This window comes from Peromyscus maniculatus, chromosome 12 (assembly GCF_049852395.1).
Source record: "Peromyscus maniculatus bairdii isolate BWxNUB_F1_BW_parent chromosome 12, HU_Pman_BW_mat_3.1, whole genome shotgun sequence".
Classification (NCBI taxonomy): domain Eukaryota; kingdom Metazoa; phylum Chordata; class Mammalia; order Rodentia; family Cricetidae; genus Peromyscus; species Peromyscus maniculatus.
Window position 1 is genome coordinate 39,349,935 of NC_134863.1, and position 15,802 is coordinate 39,365,736.

The window sequence follows — 15,802 nt, forward strand, 5'->3', positions numbered from 1 at the left end:
AGGGGGGCGCTGTATCTTATGGGGACGCAAAGAAAATTTTAGGCCTATGGGGTAGTCCTTGAGGCTGTATTGTGGGAGCCAGTTGCCTTGAAACCGTTCTGGATGTTGGATCATCTGGGCCATGGTGTCATCAGATATCTTTCAGGGGGTCTTGGCTGGTCAAACCTGATGTATCTTAATATGGAACAAATCCATAGCCTCTGGCTTTCTGTGGAAACAAAAGCAGAACCTCTTTTCCAAAGCAACATATCCTTAAATCCAAATTTTGAAGTCAAGTTACCTTTAAAATATACATATTGGTTTAATTCAACATCTTTTTTGATCAAATGTTTTTTTGCAGTTAAAAATCCCAAAGACAACACAATCCAGATTGTCTGTGTAGTATTCATCTTTACGTGGCTTTTTACATTAATTTTTTTGTCTCTTTCAAGCCTACGTATATTTTCCACACATTGTAAACGATTTTATCTGAATCAGTCTTTTTGTGAGCCTATTGCTTTAAACTGCATCCTTCTAAGCCTGAAACAGCGCTGTGGCTGCTGGCTCCGCCCACTTCAGCTTCCCAACATGGCAGTGGTACATTTTCCGCCAGCTCTGGGAGTCATCAAGTCTCAGAAATAGTGGGTCTAAGCTTTTATCCCAATGATTCACCTTCATTCTATTCCTTAAAGCCAGTACAATGTCTTCTATTGGCTTTTTGATGGCTTCAAAATGTTCTGTTTGACCATAATTATTAATGTTTATTTTATTCAAAATGCAATTGAAAATTCTGTCTGCTTTTCTGGGTCTCTTGTCCTTTTGTAGAAACAAGTCTGAAGTCAAAACAAAAGAGCAGAATTTATAGGACTCATAAAATGTCTATTTACTCACAATTCTTGTTTAGCGATATGGTTAGTAATTCAGGTCCGATCCCGTTACAATAAAACTGTATAGCAGAGAATAGTTATCTTTAAGTTATTATTAAAAATGTTGTAAACTCAAGTAATATAATTGAGTCATATATTATAGCCAGGCTAGACTGGGTCCGTTTTGCCATATCAGGAATCAGTCTAGTTATAAAGGGTTGCCAACACCGCTGGAAATGAATGTATATGGCACCCTGGAAAGCACTTGCAAGGTGTGATAGTATCCAGCATGGACAACAGAATCTGTCAAGCTGTGAATTCAGAGTAGACCCCTTACAGTGTTTCAACCATGGAAAGATAGGCAGCACACTTTAGGGCCAACAGTTCACCCTATAATGAACAACCCTTTATTGAGCATCTATAACACCCTGAACATCACGCTCTGTGCCCCATATAACAGAAACAAGTGTGAAGTCTAGTCTATTGCAAAGCATCATTGACGTGTAACCGTAAGACAGTGTGATACAACCACGTAGAAAGGTAATATTGTGGGTGTGTAGCTGTAATATATACAACATTTTCACTCTTTTCTGGAAGTCCTAGAGAAATAAGGCACACAGAAGACAAAGCTGTAAACTCCATGCAGCTAGAAGATATCTTCCAGATATTTCTGGGGTCACTTGGAGGAGTCAAGATGAAGCAGGAACTTTAAAGGAAGAAAGAGAAAGCAGTTGACGAGACCCCGGCAAGAGCAAGTCAGAAGGATCAGCATATATATACCTGCGGAGAAGGGCGGATGTGGAGATGGCAAAGCGATGCTAGCCATTGTTTCCAATGGTGGGAGGGCATCTGAGACCCTGCTGGGCAAATGCCAGTTCATGGAAGTAGGATACGTGGGATGCTCGTGAAAGAACTTAAGAAGTTATGATTGACAGAGCAGTAGTTTTCAGAGGTATGAGAGAAGAGGCTTTGCTTGTGAAAAACTTGCTGGATTCTCACCTTCTACTCTACTTTTCCTGTGGAAACACTGGCTGAGAGCAATCTTGGAAAACCTAACTCATAACTATGTTTTTAGAGAACGAACCAATGTAGCTCTTTTTATTTTGTAGCTTTACAACAAGACACATTAAAAAGTAAAAAATCTATTATCCGTAATGTTGTGTGAGCCAAAAAAGCAGCAAATGGTTCTTCCTTAGAGACCTGGATTTAGCAGCTGGGATGGGTGCTTTCAGAACTGAGACTTGAAGGATGAGTGGGGATGTAGCAGAAAGACAAGAGTAGACAGGACCATTCAGACCAAGGGCATGGCTTGTCTAACAGTATGAAAGGCGGCCTGTGTAAATGGGGGGAACATTGAGTGCACAGAGGCACGAGGATGTCCGAGGGATGGGACGTGGTCAAGATCAGGGTAGACATCAGGAAACAAATCATAAGCCATGTGAGTATGCATTTACTCAACCTGAATCGAAAGCCCGTATGCCAGGCCAGGCACCAGAGGCTCAGCAGCTGTGCCACCGTCCAGGTTGGCATTTCTCCACCCCGACTGCATATCAGAACCTCCTGAAGACCACTAAAATTACACTGCTAGTTTCCACCCCTGATAGTTAAGTTAGAATTCCATGTGTAGGGATGTGACATTATTTCCAGAGGCTTGTTTGAGGATTCTAATAACATGTATGCTAATTTGGTTGTCATGCTTTTTCCTCATTCTCCCTCCTCAATTTCACTTGTATTTTAATTTAGTTTTCTTGAGTGTGGATGCCATGGCATGTTTTGGCAGTAGAGGACAACTCTGTGGAATCAATTGTCTCCCTCTAACTCTTACATAGGTTCTGGGATCTAACCCCGGTCATCAGGCTTTCTTGGCAAGCACCTTTATACACCAAGCCATTTAACCAGTATTTTATATTTTATTTCTTATTACATTTATTATTTATTTTATTTAGTTGGAGGAAGAATGCCTTAGTGTGAGTGTGATCGATCGGCTCTCTCCTTCTACTACACGGGTACTGGAGAGCTCGGGTCACAGGTTTGGTGACAAACACCTTCACCTACTAAGCCACCTCACCTCTTCTTTGTTTTAGTGAAAATGGCCTCTAGAGAAGGTGGTGACTTTAACTTAATGCATTTTGAATTTACAAAGGAGTCAAGTGGGGAAATTCACATAGCTTGATCACTAATGGAGAGTAGAGAGAGTGTTTATGAGCCAAGAATGTTCAGAGCCTCTAACCTGAGTGTCTGTGCTGGTGATCCACCAATTAAGAGAGACCCCAGAGGAAGTGCTGTGAGAATATCAGATTCAGATTTGGAAGGGTGGCCTTGAAGGCACCTGCCAAGAGCCATCTGAATTCCAGGACAGTGAGTTCCAGGCCAGGCAGTCAGACCTACATAGTGGGACCACAACCCAGAACAAAACAGCAGCGGCAACAAAAACAGTAGATAAAAACAGAAACAAAAGCATTAGTGTCAAAGGATCTCCCTTCTTAGAGAGAGCACTGGCTCCCTTCTCCATAGCCTGCCCGAGGATACTGGAAGCTTCTGGATGCTGGGCATAAGGCAACATCTCAATGATGAGAGGCATAGTAAAAGGCAGTTAAAACCCTCACCAGTTCACTGAATCTCATCCCAGTGCTCTCAGGATGCCCCTGAGCTCTGTAGGCAGAGAGTAACAGGGTCTCTGGCGAGGAGAGGTGGAAGATTATGGGATGCAAAGGCTGGACCAGTCAGGATTGGAACAAGTGGTATCCTGAAGTTGGTCATGAGACATTCAATCCACAGTGCTTACTAAAACGTTGGATGCTTTGACACTACCCAGGTACCATCAGAAGAACATCCTTGCAGCAGAACTAAGTGTTTATGGGTAAGGAATGTGATCTAGATACTTCATTAGGAAAGGAAGAATACTGAATTTTGTGGTGCTATTGTGTTCCCCAATATATTGTGCACCCTAATAAACTTTATCTGGGATCAGAGAACAGAACAGCCACTAGATGTAGAGGCCAGAAAATGGTGGCACACATACCTTTAATCCTACCATTCCAAAGGCAGAGAGATATCTTTCTGAATCTCCGTGAGTTCAAAGCCACACTGGAAAAAGCCAGGCATGGTGACACGCGCCTTTAGTCCCAGGAAGTGATGGAAGGAAGCAGAAAGATATATAAGGCATGAAAACCAGGAACTAGAGCTGGTTAAGCTTTTAGGCTTTTGAGAAGCAGTTCAGCTGAGATCCATTTGGATGAGGACTCGGAGGCTTCCAGTCTGAGGAAACAGGATCAGCTGAGGAATTGGCAAGGTGAGGTTAGCTGTGGCTTGTTCTGTTTCTCTGATCTTTCAGCGTTCACCCCAATACCTGGTCCTAGGTTTGTTTTATTAATAAGACCTTTTAAGATTCATGCTACAGAATTTCTGTAATATGCCACTGAAGATATTTTTCTTTAGTTATTAAATTTGCTTTAATGCTTTCTTTCCTTAGACGCCTCAGTTTATAGCAGTGAGTAGAATCCCTGAGTTCAAGCCCTCCTGCCTTTCTTCAGAACAGAAGGTGAGTAATTAAAATAGGAGCCAGGAGCCAGAGAGATGGCTCAGCTGTTAAGAGCACTGGCTGCTCTTACAGAGGATCCAGGTTCAATTCCCAACAGCCACATAGTGGCTCATAGCCATCTGTAACTCCAGTCTTGTGGGGGGTCTGACACCACCTTTTGGCCTCTGTGGGCATAGCATGCATGTGGTGCACAACAAACAGTCAGGACATACATACACATAAAATAAAAATAAAAATACATAAAAGTAAATATCCAGCCATTTGTGTTACATTTCTCACATAAGATTCATCAGTCACAGAATGAAGCACTAATGATTTTAGCTGACACTCTTTTCTCACTAAACTGATATGTGTGTGTGTGTGTGTGTGTGTGTGTGTGTGTGTGTGTGTGTGTGCAAATAAAATACAGATATTTAAATCATGCATTACCTTACTGGTTGGATATGATGACAATTCCAATTTTTAAAAATGCATTTCCCATAGTTTCTGTGAGAAAGACAACAGTTTAGTCTATGGACATATATTTACCTAGAAATACACCGTCTACATAATTTTTGAGTATGTATGTGTGTGCACATGGGTGTGTGTTTGTGTAAGTGTACATGTGTGTGCAGGCATGCTTACATGAGAGTGTGCATAGTTGTAGAGACCAGGGGACAGCTCTTGATGTCTCTTGGGTATCCTTCCCCCCCCCTTTTTTTTGCGAAACTGTCCCTCACCTGCTGACTAGGCTAGGCAGACTCATCAGCTAGATGAAGGGACCCACCAGTCTCCACCTCCCTAAAGCTGGGGTTATAAGTGTTGTGCCATTGTACCCAACTCTTTTAAGTGGGCTCATGTCCTGGTGTTTGCATGGGGAGCACTTTCTTGTTTTTTAAGTTTGCTAAATGTCATAGAATGTTTTATTTTTCAATTTTCCAGTATCTCAGATCTAAAATTTAGGGTCCCACATAATAACTAACACCTGTAATATCAACATTAGGGGGACAGAGGCAGGAGGAGTGCCATAAGTTCAAAACTAACCTAGTCTACCAACCTGCAGCCTGCCAGGCAGTGTATGGTGAGGCTTTGGGCATGCCCCCTTTTCATATATGTACTACAACAGCATGAAAGTCAGTGTAAAGGACACGTGAATCATTTGAGCATCTTAAAAAAAATAGTTGTGAGGCCTCAGAACTCCTCAACTATGTTAGATACATAAATATGCGGGAAGCTCCACAGTTTCAATTATTTCTATTTCGTGTGTGTGTGTGTGTTTGTGTGTGTGTGTGTGTGTGTGTGTGTATGGATGCATGTGTGCACCCATGTGTATGTGTAGGTGCCCATGCATGTACACGGGGTCAGAAGTCAACATCATGTGTGTCTTGATAAACTACTCCTACCTTATTGTCTGAGACAGGGCCTCTCGCTCAATTGTGGTTTACTGACTTGGCTAGTTTTCTGGTCAGCAAGCCCGAGGATCTGCCTGTTTCCACCTCCCCAGGGCTTATATGTGTGCAGCACCGCATCTGGCGTTTTATGTGGATGCTGGGGATCCGAACTCAGGCTTTCCTGCTTGCCTTCTCCCTGCCCTTAACCTGCTCCTATGACTTAGTCGACACGAATGTGCACATTTCACGTCTTGGTATTTTTCCACAGTTGCTTCAACATTGAAGCATTTGCATTCAGTGTGCCCCTTTGGTTCATGTTGCTGTTACTTGCATTTTCTGTACTTCATGTAGGAACCCAAGACTTAAGAACTCAGTCATAAGTTGGAGTGCACATGAGGTCATAACCCTGCCCCTTCCTTTCGTAGGAATTTACCCAACTCCCTACATACCTGAAATATAGAATCAGGTGCAGGAGCGAGCGATACGTTCTATTTGTATTAAATTTGGTTCTCCTGGATGGCAGCCTATCAGTCACCTGCAGGAAACTTAGGAATGCTAGAACACCACCCATGTCCTACCTACCCCTAAGTCTTCTAGTTCTTTTTGGCTTCTAGAAAAGAGACCAGACTAGCTCGGAGGAGCACATACTCTATCTAGTACTTTTAGCACACATGTCCTTCACAGGTTAAAAAAGTAGCCAGCAGGGATAGGACACAGGATGTAAGATGTGGGATAGCCTAGGAATGGGGACTTACCTCACCTCACATGTACCAGGGAAGGAAAGGCAAATGCATCAGATCTCTTCATTCAGTCCACCTCTGCAGCTCTTTCTGAATCCACCTTTGAGAGAACTATTATTACTGAAGTAGACATTTGCTGAAGTGGCTGTCCAAAACTTTTGATTTTTGAACTTTTTAATTAGTAGTATGAAGTATGACTGATAATCCCGAACCTCACAAGTGGTCGAAATGCAGAGAAGAGGCTTTGATGAGGTTCTCGGCCCTCAGCTGACATCTCTATCATCCTCTACCCCACAGGCTCAGGGCATATCTTGGAGGAGGTGGTAGAAAGGTTGTAAGAGTGAGCTATGAGGGAGATCCTCTGTGAATCTGTATCTTCTGGACACAGCAGGGCCATTGCACTCATGAACTCACAGGAGCTGTGCTTACCTGCATGACCTGTCCAAGATCAAGTCAGTCAGCATTCTCCCATGGATGAGGGAGGGGCACACACGCCCTAGCCCCCCACTGGGGCACTAGTAGTGACAGATGGCTGTTAAGGGAAGGAAAGTCATTTTTTCCCAAAGGTATGGATGTGCTCTAGTGGATAGTGCCACATCCATGTGCATATAGGCAGCATTGGTTGGGCTCCGTGGATTTAAGGAAAAACAGGACATGGAATTGGAAAAGGGATGTGTCTTAGTTACTTTTCTAATTCTGTGACGAAGCACCATGACCAAGGCAACTTAGAGAAGAAAGCATTTAATTTAGGGATTCACAGTTCCAGAGAGTAGTAGAGTCCATGGCTTTCATCACAGGGAGCTTGGCTGCAGGCTTGGAGGCGTGGCTGGAGCAGCTGAGAACTTATGTCTGACTCACAAGGAGGAGGGAAGGAAGGAGGGAGAGAGAGAAGGAAAGGGAGAGGGGGAGGAGAGAGAGAAGAGAGAGAGCACACACAAGCATGAGAGTATAAAAAAGCATGCTAACAGGGAATGCTGTGGGCTTTTGAGACCTGCAATATATGAGCGTATGTGGCCCATTCTCCTTCAAACCACTACAGCATGTATTGGGGAAATCTGGGGAAAATTGGAGGGCAAAAATAGGGGATGAATATCATCAATGCTATAAAAGTATAATTTAGTGTTAGGAGAAAAAAATGGTAACTCATCATAAATAATCAAACTCCATCTCACAGAAATATATCTTCTTGTTTTTCATTAAGGAAAAATCCACACTTGGGAGACTCAGGCCTTCAGTGGTAGACCGAATTCAAGGCACTCCTCCTTCATCAGTCCAGTTTTCATCCAGCCAGAGAGTCCTAAAGAGAAGCCCAGAGGATGCCGACTCGGACGTGGAGTTTGTCTGCATGACTAAGATTCGGAAGAGGGCTGTGAGGAGGAGTGTGAAACACCAGCAGCAGAGCCATGTGCCTGATCTGTCGGAAAACCTCAAGCTCATGGAGGCATCCCAGGCAGGTGTTTTTTTTTTTCTCTCCCCTTTCTTTTCTCTTACAAAATGTTTAATAATTTCCTTGTTCTGGAAATAGCATCTGGTAAAGGTTTGGCTTCACGTTCACATTTTTAGCTCACTCTAATTATGGGATGTACATTGCGGCCCCTGTTTGCTGGATAGAGTCCCAATTTCTATTTTTTCTCCCCGATTTCTCTGTTTTGGAAGAAAAGTTAGACTGCTAATATCAGCACAGTGTGGAGAATTCAGCCAAGTGATGGTGCCCCAAAGAATACCTGGATGGGAAAAGGCCTTACGTTTTGTGGCACAAAAAAACCACATATTTTAGATCTTAAATATAGAGATCAACTTAAATGTACATGTATGTAAAGCTAACATGAACTGAATGTATTTACCTACTGTTTGTATATCCACAAACACTTCAGTAGCTTTACATAGTGTGTGTGTGTGTGTGTGTGTGTGTGTGTGTTCGTTCCTCTATTCTGTATAATCTTCTTGTGGACCTTTAAGCATATGTACACTTGTGTCTCCTCCCTCATCCAGATTACAATAGAACAGCTTAATATTTTGACAGACAGATGTGAACTGTGACTGTGGCAGCTGCTTGGGTCCCCCCTCCCCCGCTATTGTTTTGAGAGAGTTTTATTATGTTTCCCAGGCTTTTCTTCCTCTTCAGCCTCCAGAGTAGCTGGAACTAGATTGAGATGCTACTCTACCTAGCATGTTGTTTGTAGCATTTTGAAATTTTTATGTTTATTTCTATTTGTGGGCATGTGTATTTGTCTGTGTAGATGTATACCATCTGTGGATGGGTACCCACAGAGTCTAGCAGAGGATGTCAGATGCCCTGGAACTGGTGTTAATGGACAATTGTGAGCCACTGGATTTGTGTGTTAAGAACCAAACTTTGGTGCTGGACGTGAGCAATAGGGATTCCTAACTGCTCAATGTTCTCTGCAACCGACCTTATGGTGGCTGTTTATGACACAAGAACACTAGCACTTACAATGAGGAATTTAACTAAGAATGTAACAAAGATGTCTTTTTAGGGGGGTGTCCCTGTTTTTAGGATTACATTCAATTAAAGTGATAACGAGAAAGGTAGAGCATTTGACCCATCCATGAATACAAAGTATTTTTAAGGGCACAAGCCATGATAACACAGAGGCGTGGAAAAGAGCAGTGTTGGCAGCCATTGAAATAAGGGGTTCAGAGAGCATTTGGCCTGTGGAGAGGAACGTGAGTTCAGCTTAAAATGTGCGACTTCCAAGGAAAGGCGTCCAATGCAGTGACCCTAGATTTAGAGTTGAGCTCTAAACAGGACTCATGAGCTTGTGAAGTGCTGACACCCTGGGTGAAGAGTACGTGAGGAGGAGGGGGGCAGTCAAGGCTGGGGAGGTAACTGCACAGACTGTGGAGGCCTTGCTGGTCCTAGGGGAAGGGAAAGTAGGAATATGTTGCATCTCTAAAGCCAAGTGGGGAATGAGGAGATTAAAAAAAGGAGCTGGGCAAGAGAGCTAAATTCTATAAGTCTGAAGAACGTTCTTTGACTTAACCAAACTTAGAGGCAGTAGGAATGATAGGAGGAAGCCTTGGTGCTGCTGGTGCTGGTGCTGCTGCTGCTGCTGCTGCTGCTGGTGCTGGTGGTGGTGGTGAAGAGGGCAGAAGCCAGATTGGGACCCATTGGCAGATGGAGAATCATCATCAAATGGAGGCAGGATGTACGTCAGCTCTCGAAAACTAAGTTATTTTGGTTTTGGAAGACATTATATTTATGGAAATTAAACATGGGGTAGACATATCAGGAGACCATTAAATTCTTTATAAATATTTAAAATAAAGGTGGTTTTTCTTTTTTTGTAAAATTGTTAGGTATTGTTAGTTGATCTTTACATGTACTTGTTTGAATGATATATTTCTTTCCATTTCTTGCTGCCTTTTTCTTTCATGGTCTATTTATATAGATTTTCCTTGGTTTGTGATCCTCTTGCCTCTGCCTTCTAGGTGCTGGGTTTATAGGTCTCTGTTTCCAGTCCTGGCCAGTCATGTATTTTTTAGGGCAATGATCAGTTGAATTTTCCTTTAATTATCCTGAAGTTAATACAGTCTCTATGAAATAGTTAAAGTGGCTTAATGTATACTGTTGATTGGTTCTAATCCTTGCTTAATTTTTGTTATTATTTTAGGTCTCTTCATGGGAAACAATGAAGAAGCAGAGTGAAAACCTTGTACAGGAATGCAAGGCATCCCCTGAAGTTGAAACTAGCAGCAGAGATCCAGCTGTAATCCTGGTAAGATTAACTTCACTGATGAATGGCACCTTAAGACAGTTTTACATTCATAAAAATGGAAGGGTCCGTTAGATTTGGGTAGATGAAACATACAGTTCAGTCACTTGAAGATGAAGGAACATGTCCTAGAGATGTTAGCTGTTACATGTGGCTGCATTAACCAGTAAACACATAACTAAACTTCAGCCCATGACCCCTTTCATCTTAGTTACCAGACTGAGAGAATTTTGACATATGTGTAAATGTATAAAAATTGTACATATAATTGGAAGAGCATATCAGAGCCCCAAGCCCCAATTAAAATCATAAGCAGTTTTAAATATGGACTCGTCAGAAATTTTAATTCTTTTTTGATGTTTTTGGTCTTTCTTATTTATTTACTGCCTGTCTGTCTGTCTGTCTGTCTGTCTGTCTATTTTGTGGTGCTAGGGACCACTAAGTTACAACATCAGTACCTGAAGTATTATTTTGAATTGACTTAAATGAGGTGGCTACCAAAAACCCCCAGGAGAAATCTCTTCTGGAAACATGGGCACACTTTCCACTCACTCCACTAGATAACACATCATCATTCTGACTGATGGTTGGTATCAAACAGCTATGTATCTTGGCAACTGTGGAATCTCTTTGACTTCACTAAGCCAAGTGTGGCAAACCCTTTTTGTTCATGATTGATTTAAGAACTGGCCAAGCCATTGACTCTTCACCCTGTTAAAGACATTGTCTGTATGTTATATAGCATCCCTTTATATTCTTGAATTGTTTAAATTGTACTTGGTCCAATGGGGAACATATTTCTTCTGACTTTACACCCCTTCATGAGAACATCATTGAAGCAAGGCACACAACAGGGCTATAGGGAGATTTTATTTAGAAAAATAGAGAGCCAGGTGGTGGTGGCACATGCCTTTGATCCCAGTACTCGGAAGGCAGAGCCAGGTGGATCTCTGTGAGTTCAAGGCCAGCCTGGTCTACAGAGTGACAGGACAGGCACCAAAACTACACAGAGAATCCCTGTCTCAAAAAAAAAACCAAAAAAAAAAAAAAAAAAAAAAGGAAAAAGAAGAAGAAATAGATATGGAAAATTTCAAATGAAGTTCCATCAGTTCCCATGTGCCCATTTTCCACCCCCAACTATGATCACCTTGGCCAGTCTGCTTTCTCCTGTTTGTGTCTAGTCCCTGCTACTTCCGGGCATCACACCAAGCACATTGCAATTGTCTTAAGAAGCCCTTAGAAAAAAAAGAAAGAAAACACATTGAAAGGGAATAATTTATGTATAGGAGCAGGGAAAAAAACCAGAACAAACAAAAACCTTTAATATCAATGATAAGACATACCAAAATCCAGGACATCTAGCGAGTAAGCATTAAAGCATTTTCAAAGTTAGAAAAGAGGTCAGCATTTAACCGGAAGCTGGAGAGGATGGGAGAACAGCGTTTTAACCACAGACCTCTGTGACGCACAGTTTGACACAGCTGCACCTGTGACTGTTAGGGGTCACCGCTTGTTTTGCAGAGACATCAACGTCTTCATCTGCTTTTCATGGAGTTGTTACGTTGTCACCTTTCCAAACCGTGCACGAGCTTTTAATAAGTGCTTATTCACACATTAGCTGCGTTGCCTCTGTGTGGTCTGTTTGTCCAGGTCTGCTGCTTTTGTGGGTGTGGGCATGGTAGATGTGACGATGTGATCTTAGCAGGGCATTCGTTTTCACACTCATGTAATTAATTAATGTACATAAGTGTGCCTTAGTGAGATGAACGTTAATTTCTGTTTGGCCATAGTTGGAATAATTCAACTAGGAAATAATTACTTTTAAATGCTTATCTGTCTGTACTTTCTTAAAGTAAAGAAAAAAAGAGATTCTTAACCCCTAAGATCCTTCACAGTTATCTTTTAATTACTGTGCATATGTGTGAATGTGGTATAGTGGATGTGTGTATCTGTGTGGATATGTGTGTACTCGCACGCGCGCGCGCGCACACACACACACACACACACACACATGCGTGTTTAAGTTTGTCTCATCTGGATGCTCTGATTGTTGAATATAAAGGGGGAAAGTAGTCATTGCTACCAGCAGTGGTACAGAAGTTGTTGCCTAAGGAAGAAAAATTAGCTATAACACAAGACGCCCTCCCATGCTACTATTTATTATTTTGGTGAGCTTAATTGGGTGTGGAACCTAGGGCCTTATTCTCTCATATAATAGACTCAGAACTGTGGTGTGTTCAGTTCCCACAGAAAGGCCTTACTTCATGCCTGGCTGTGCTCTGTGGTTCTATTCACGTTGTCTGGGGAACAGTTTCATTAGGATTAGCTTATTTTTCCTTGACTGTGTTAATAGTGGCTACCCACCTGCCTTTAGAGAAGATGAACACGTGCACATATTCACATTAGGGCACTTAATTTTCCTCCTTGCTGACTTTGGGTACCTCACTGGCTCTGTATGGACAGTTCTCCAAGTTCAAGTGAAACCATGATAGCCTCACTTGCCCCTCCCATTCCCATTTGGGTTCACATTGCTTATTATTTCACATTGCTTATTAGTTCATGTTGCTTATGATTTTAGCTATGAAATAATATTTTCTTCCAAATCATGTTGATGCTGTGGCTCATTATCATAACAGTTTCATCTGTTGTCCTAAGTTCTTCCTCTTTCCTGTCACAAAATCTTTTTTTCTTTTCTTTTTTAAATTAAAATGGATTTTTCCCACACAATCCTAATTATGGTTTTCCCTCTCTCTGCTCCTCCAAGTTCCTCCCCACCTCCCCTCCCATATAGATCCACAACTAGATCTACATCTTTCTGTCGCTAGTTAGAAAGCAAATGGGCATCTAAGGAATAATAATAAGACAAAAATAGGATAAAGCAAAAACAAATTGGAATAGGACTAAACAAACAAACAGAAGAAAAAGAGCCAAAGAAAAAGCATGGAACACAGATAGACATAGAGACACACACATTGCACACACAGGAATCCCTCGAAAACACAAAACCAGAAGCCATGATGTATACACAAAGGATCTGTAAGGGTTTTTTGTTTTTGTTTTTGTTTTTTAAAAGCTCTGACACAACATTATGAGACAGAGAACTTACAAAGATGCTGTGGAGCTTGTGTTCTGTTGCCATCTACTGCTGGCCCTGATGGGCCCTGCGCTGAAGAGTGATTTTCAATGTCTTCCTTTCCTTTGTGTCCCATGTCACATACTCCCAAGGTCTTGGGCTCATTTGCCTCATCTGCAGTCGCTTCTGGCTGTGTAGACGGTTGTCACTGGCCCAGCATTTTTTTTAGTGTTGATATTAATTTATGCCTGGTCTTGCAGCCAGTGTAGGCTGTTCATTTCCTGAGACCATGCAAAGTGTTCTTGGTAAGACCTTGCACATTATTCAGCACTGTGGAAGTTCCCAACTGGGACTTAGTAAGCTTAAGGCACTTTCTAGATACTTAAAAAAAACAAAACAAAACAAAACAAAACAAAAAACTCCAGTGAAAATAATGAGGAGTTTTTCAAAAGACATCTTAATCCTCTTCCACAAGTGCTGGTTAGCCTCCCAGTTAGATTAGTGTGGGACCCTCCATCCGAACTTCAGCAAACTTCAATCATTATTCTCCACAATTCTATTAGCCGAGGGATCATCCTCCAACAGGGTAGGGAAACTAGTGTGATCCAAATTTATCATCTCTGTCCCTACACAGCTGAATTGTTCTCATATTCTGGAATGTGTGTGCGTGTGTGTGTACGTGTGTGTGTGTGTGTGTGTGTGTGTGTGTGTGTGTGTGTGTGTGTGTGTGTGTTTGTAGGACAAGACATGTGGGTGGTAGGTCTGAGTGTGGGCACATCTGAGTGTCTTACCTGAGTGAGTTCTCTTCTCTGTGTGGCCAGGATGACATCTGAGGCTTGTTCTTCTCCTGTGTCATTTCATCTACTCTTTTTTTTTTTTTTGGTTTTTTTTTTTTATTATTATTATTATTTTACAACACCATTCAGTTCAACATAATAGCCACAGAATCCCCTGTTCTCCCCCTCTCGCCCACCCCTCCCCCCAGCCCACCCCCCATCCCCACCTCCTCCAGATCAAGGTCTCCCCCGAGGACCGGGGTTGACCTGGTAGACTCAGTCCAGGCAGGTCCATTCCCCCCTCCCAGACCGAGCCAAGTGTCCCTGCATAAGTCCCAGGATTCAAACAGCCAACTCATGCAACGAGCCCAGGACCTGGCACCAATGCACAGCTGCCTCCCAAACAGATCAAGCCAAATGACTGTCTCACCCGTTCAGGTGGCCTGATCCAGTTGGGGGCCCCTCAGCCTTTGGTTCATAGATCCTGTGCTTCCATTCATTTGGTTATTTGTCCCGGTGCTTTATCCAACCTTGGCTTCAACAATTCTCGCTCATATAAACCCTTTTCTTACTCACTAATTAGACTCCCAGTGCTCCACCAGGGGCCCAGCCGTGGGTGTCTGCCTTCAGATTCCTCAGTCCTTGGATGGGGTTTATGGCACCACTATCTGGGTGTCTGGCCATCCCATCACCAGAGTAGGTCGGTTCCTGCCGTCTCGCGACCATTGCCAGCAGTCTTTTGAGGGGGTATCTTTGTGGATCTCCGTGGGCCTCCCTAGCTCTCTGCTTCCTCCCCTTCTCACCTTCTCATGTGGTCTTCATTTACCATGGTCTCCTATTCCTTGTTCTCCCTCTCTTTTCTTGATCCAGCTAGGATCTCCCACTCTTTCCCTCGACTATCGCCCTTCATTGTTCGCACTCATGACCAGGCTATTCATGTAGATCTCGTCCATTTCTCCGTGTCTTTTTTTGGGGTCCCGTTTTCCAGGTAGCCTCACTGGTGATGTGAGTAGCAGTCTAGTCATCCTTGTTCCACATCTAGCATCTTCCTATGAGTGAGTACATACCATATTTGTCTTTCTGAGTCTGGGTTACCTCACTCAGGATGATTTTTTCTAGATCCATCCATTTGCCTGCAAACCGTGTGATGTCATTGTTTTTCTCTGCTGAGTAGTATTCCATTGTGTATATGTGCCACAATTTATTTATCCATTCTTCAGTTGAAGGGCATCTAGGTTGTTTCCAGGTTTTGGCTATTACAAACAATGCTGATATGAACATAGCTGAGCAAGTGCTCTTGTGGTATGATTGAGCATTTCTTGGGTATATGCCCAGGAGTGGTATAGCTGGATCTTGGGGGAGATTGATTCCCAATTTTCTAAGAAAGCGCCATATTGATTTCCAAAGTGGTTGTACAAGCTTGCATTCCCACCAGCAGTGGAGGAGAGTTCCCCTAGTTCCACATCCTCTCCAGCATAAAGTGTCTTCAGTGTTTTTGATCTTAGCCACTCTGACAGGCGTAAGGTGGTATCTCAGAGTTGTCTTGATTTGCATTTCCCTGATGATTAGGGAAGTTGAGCAATTCCTTAAATGTCTTTCAGCCATTTGGGATTCCTCTGTTGAGAATTCTCTGTTTAGTTCTAAAGCCCATTTCTCAATTGGACTGTTGGTCCTTTTGATGTCTAATTTCTTGAGTTCCTTATATATTCTGGATATCAGT

General features: G+C 42.6%; 1 protein-coding gene across 1 annotated transcript in view; it reads left to right on the plus strand.

The window, feature by feature from the left end:
* Positions 1–15,802, plus strand: part of Morc1 (MORC family CW-type zinc finger 1) — a 167,269-nt gene that overhangs the window by 116,968 nt on the left and 34,499 nt on the right. The window contains exons 18-20 of the mRNA XM_042259390.2: positions 4,318–4,386; positions 7,698–7,946; positions 10,132–10,236. Of these exons, the coding sequence (XP_042115324.1) occupies positions 4,318–4,386; positions 7,698–7,946; positions 10,132–10,236 (423 nt within the window). The remainder of the gene's footprint in view (positions 1–4,317; positions 4,387–7,697; positions 7,947–10,131; positions 10,237–15,802) is intronic.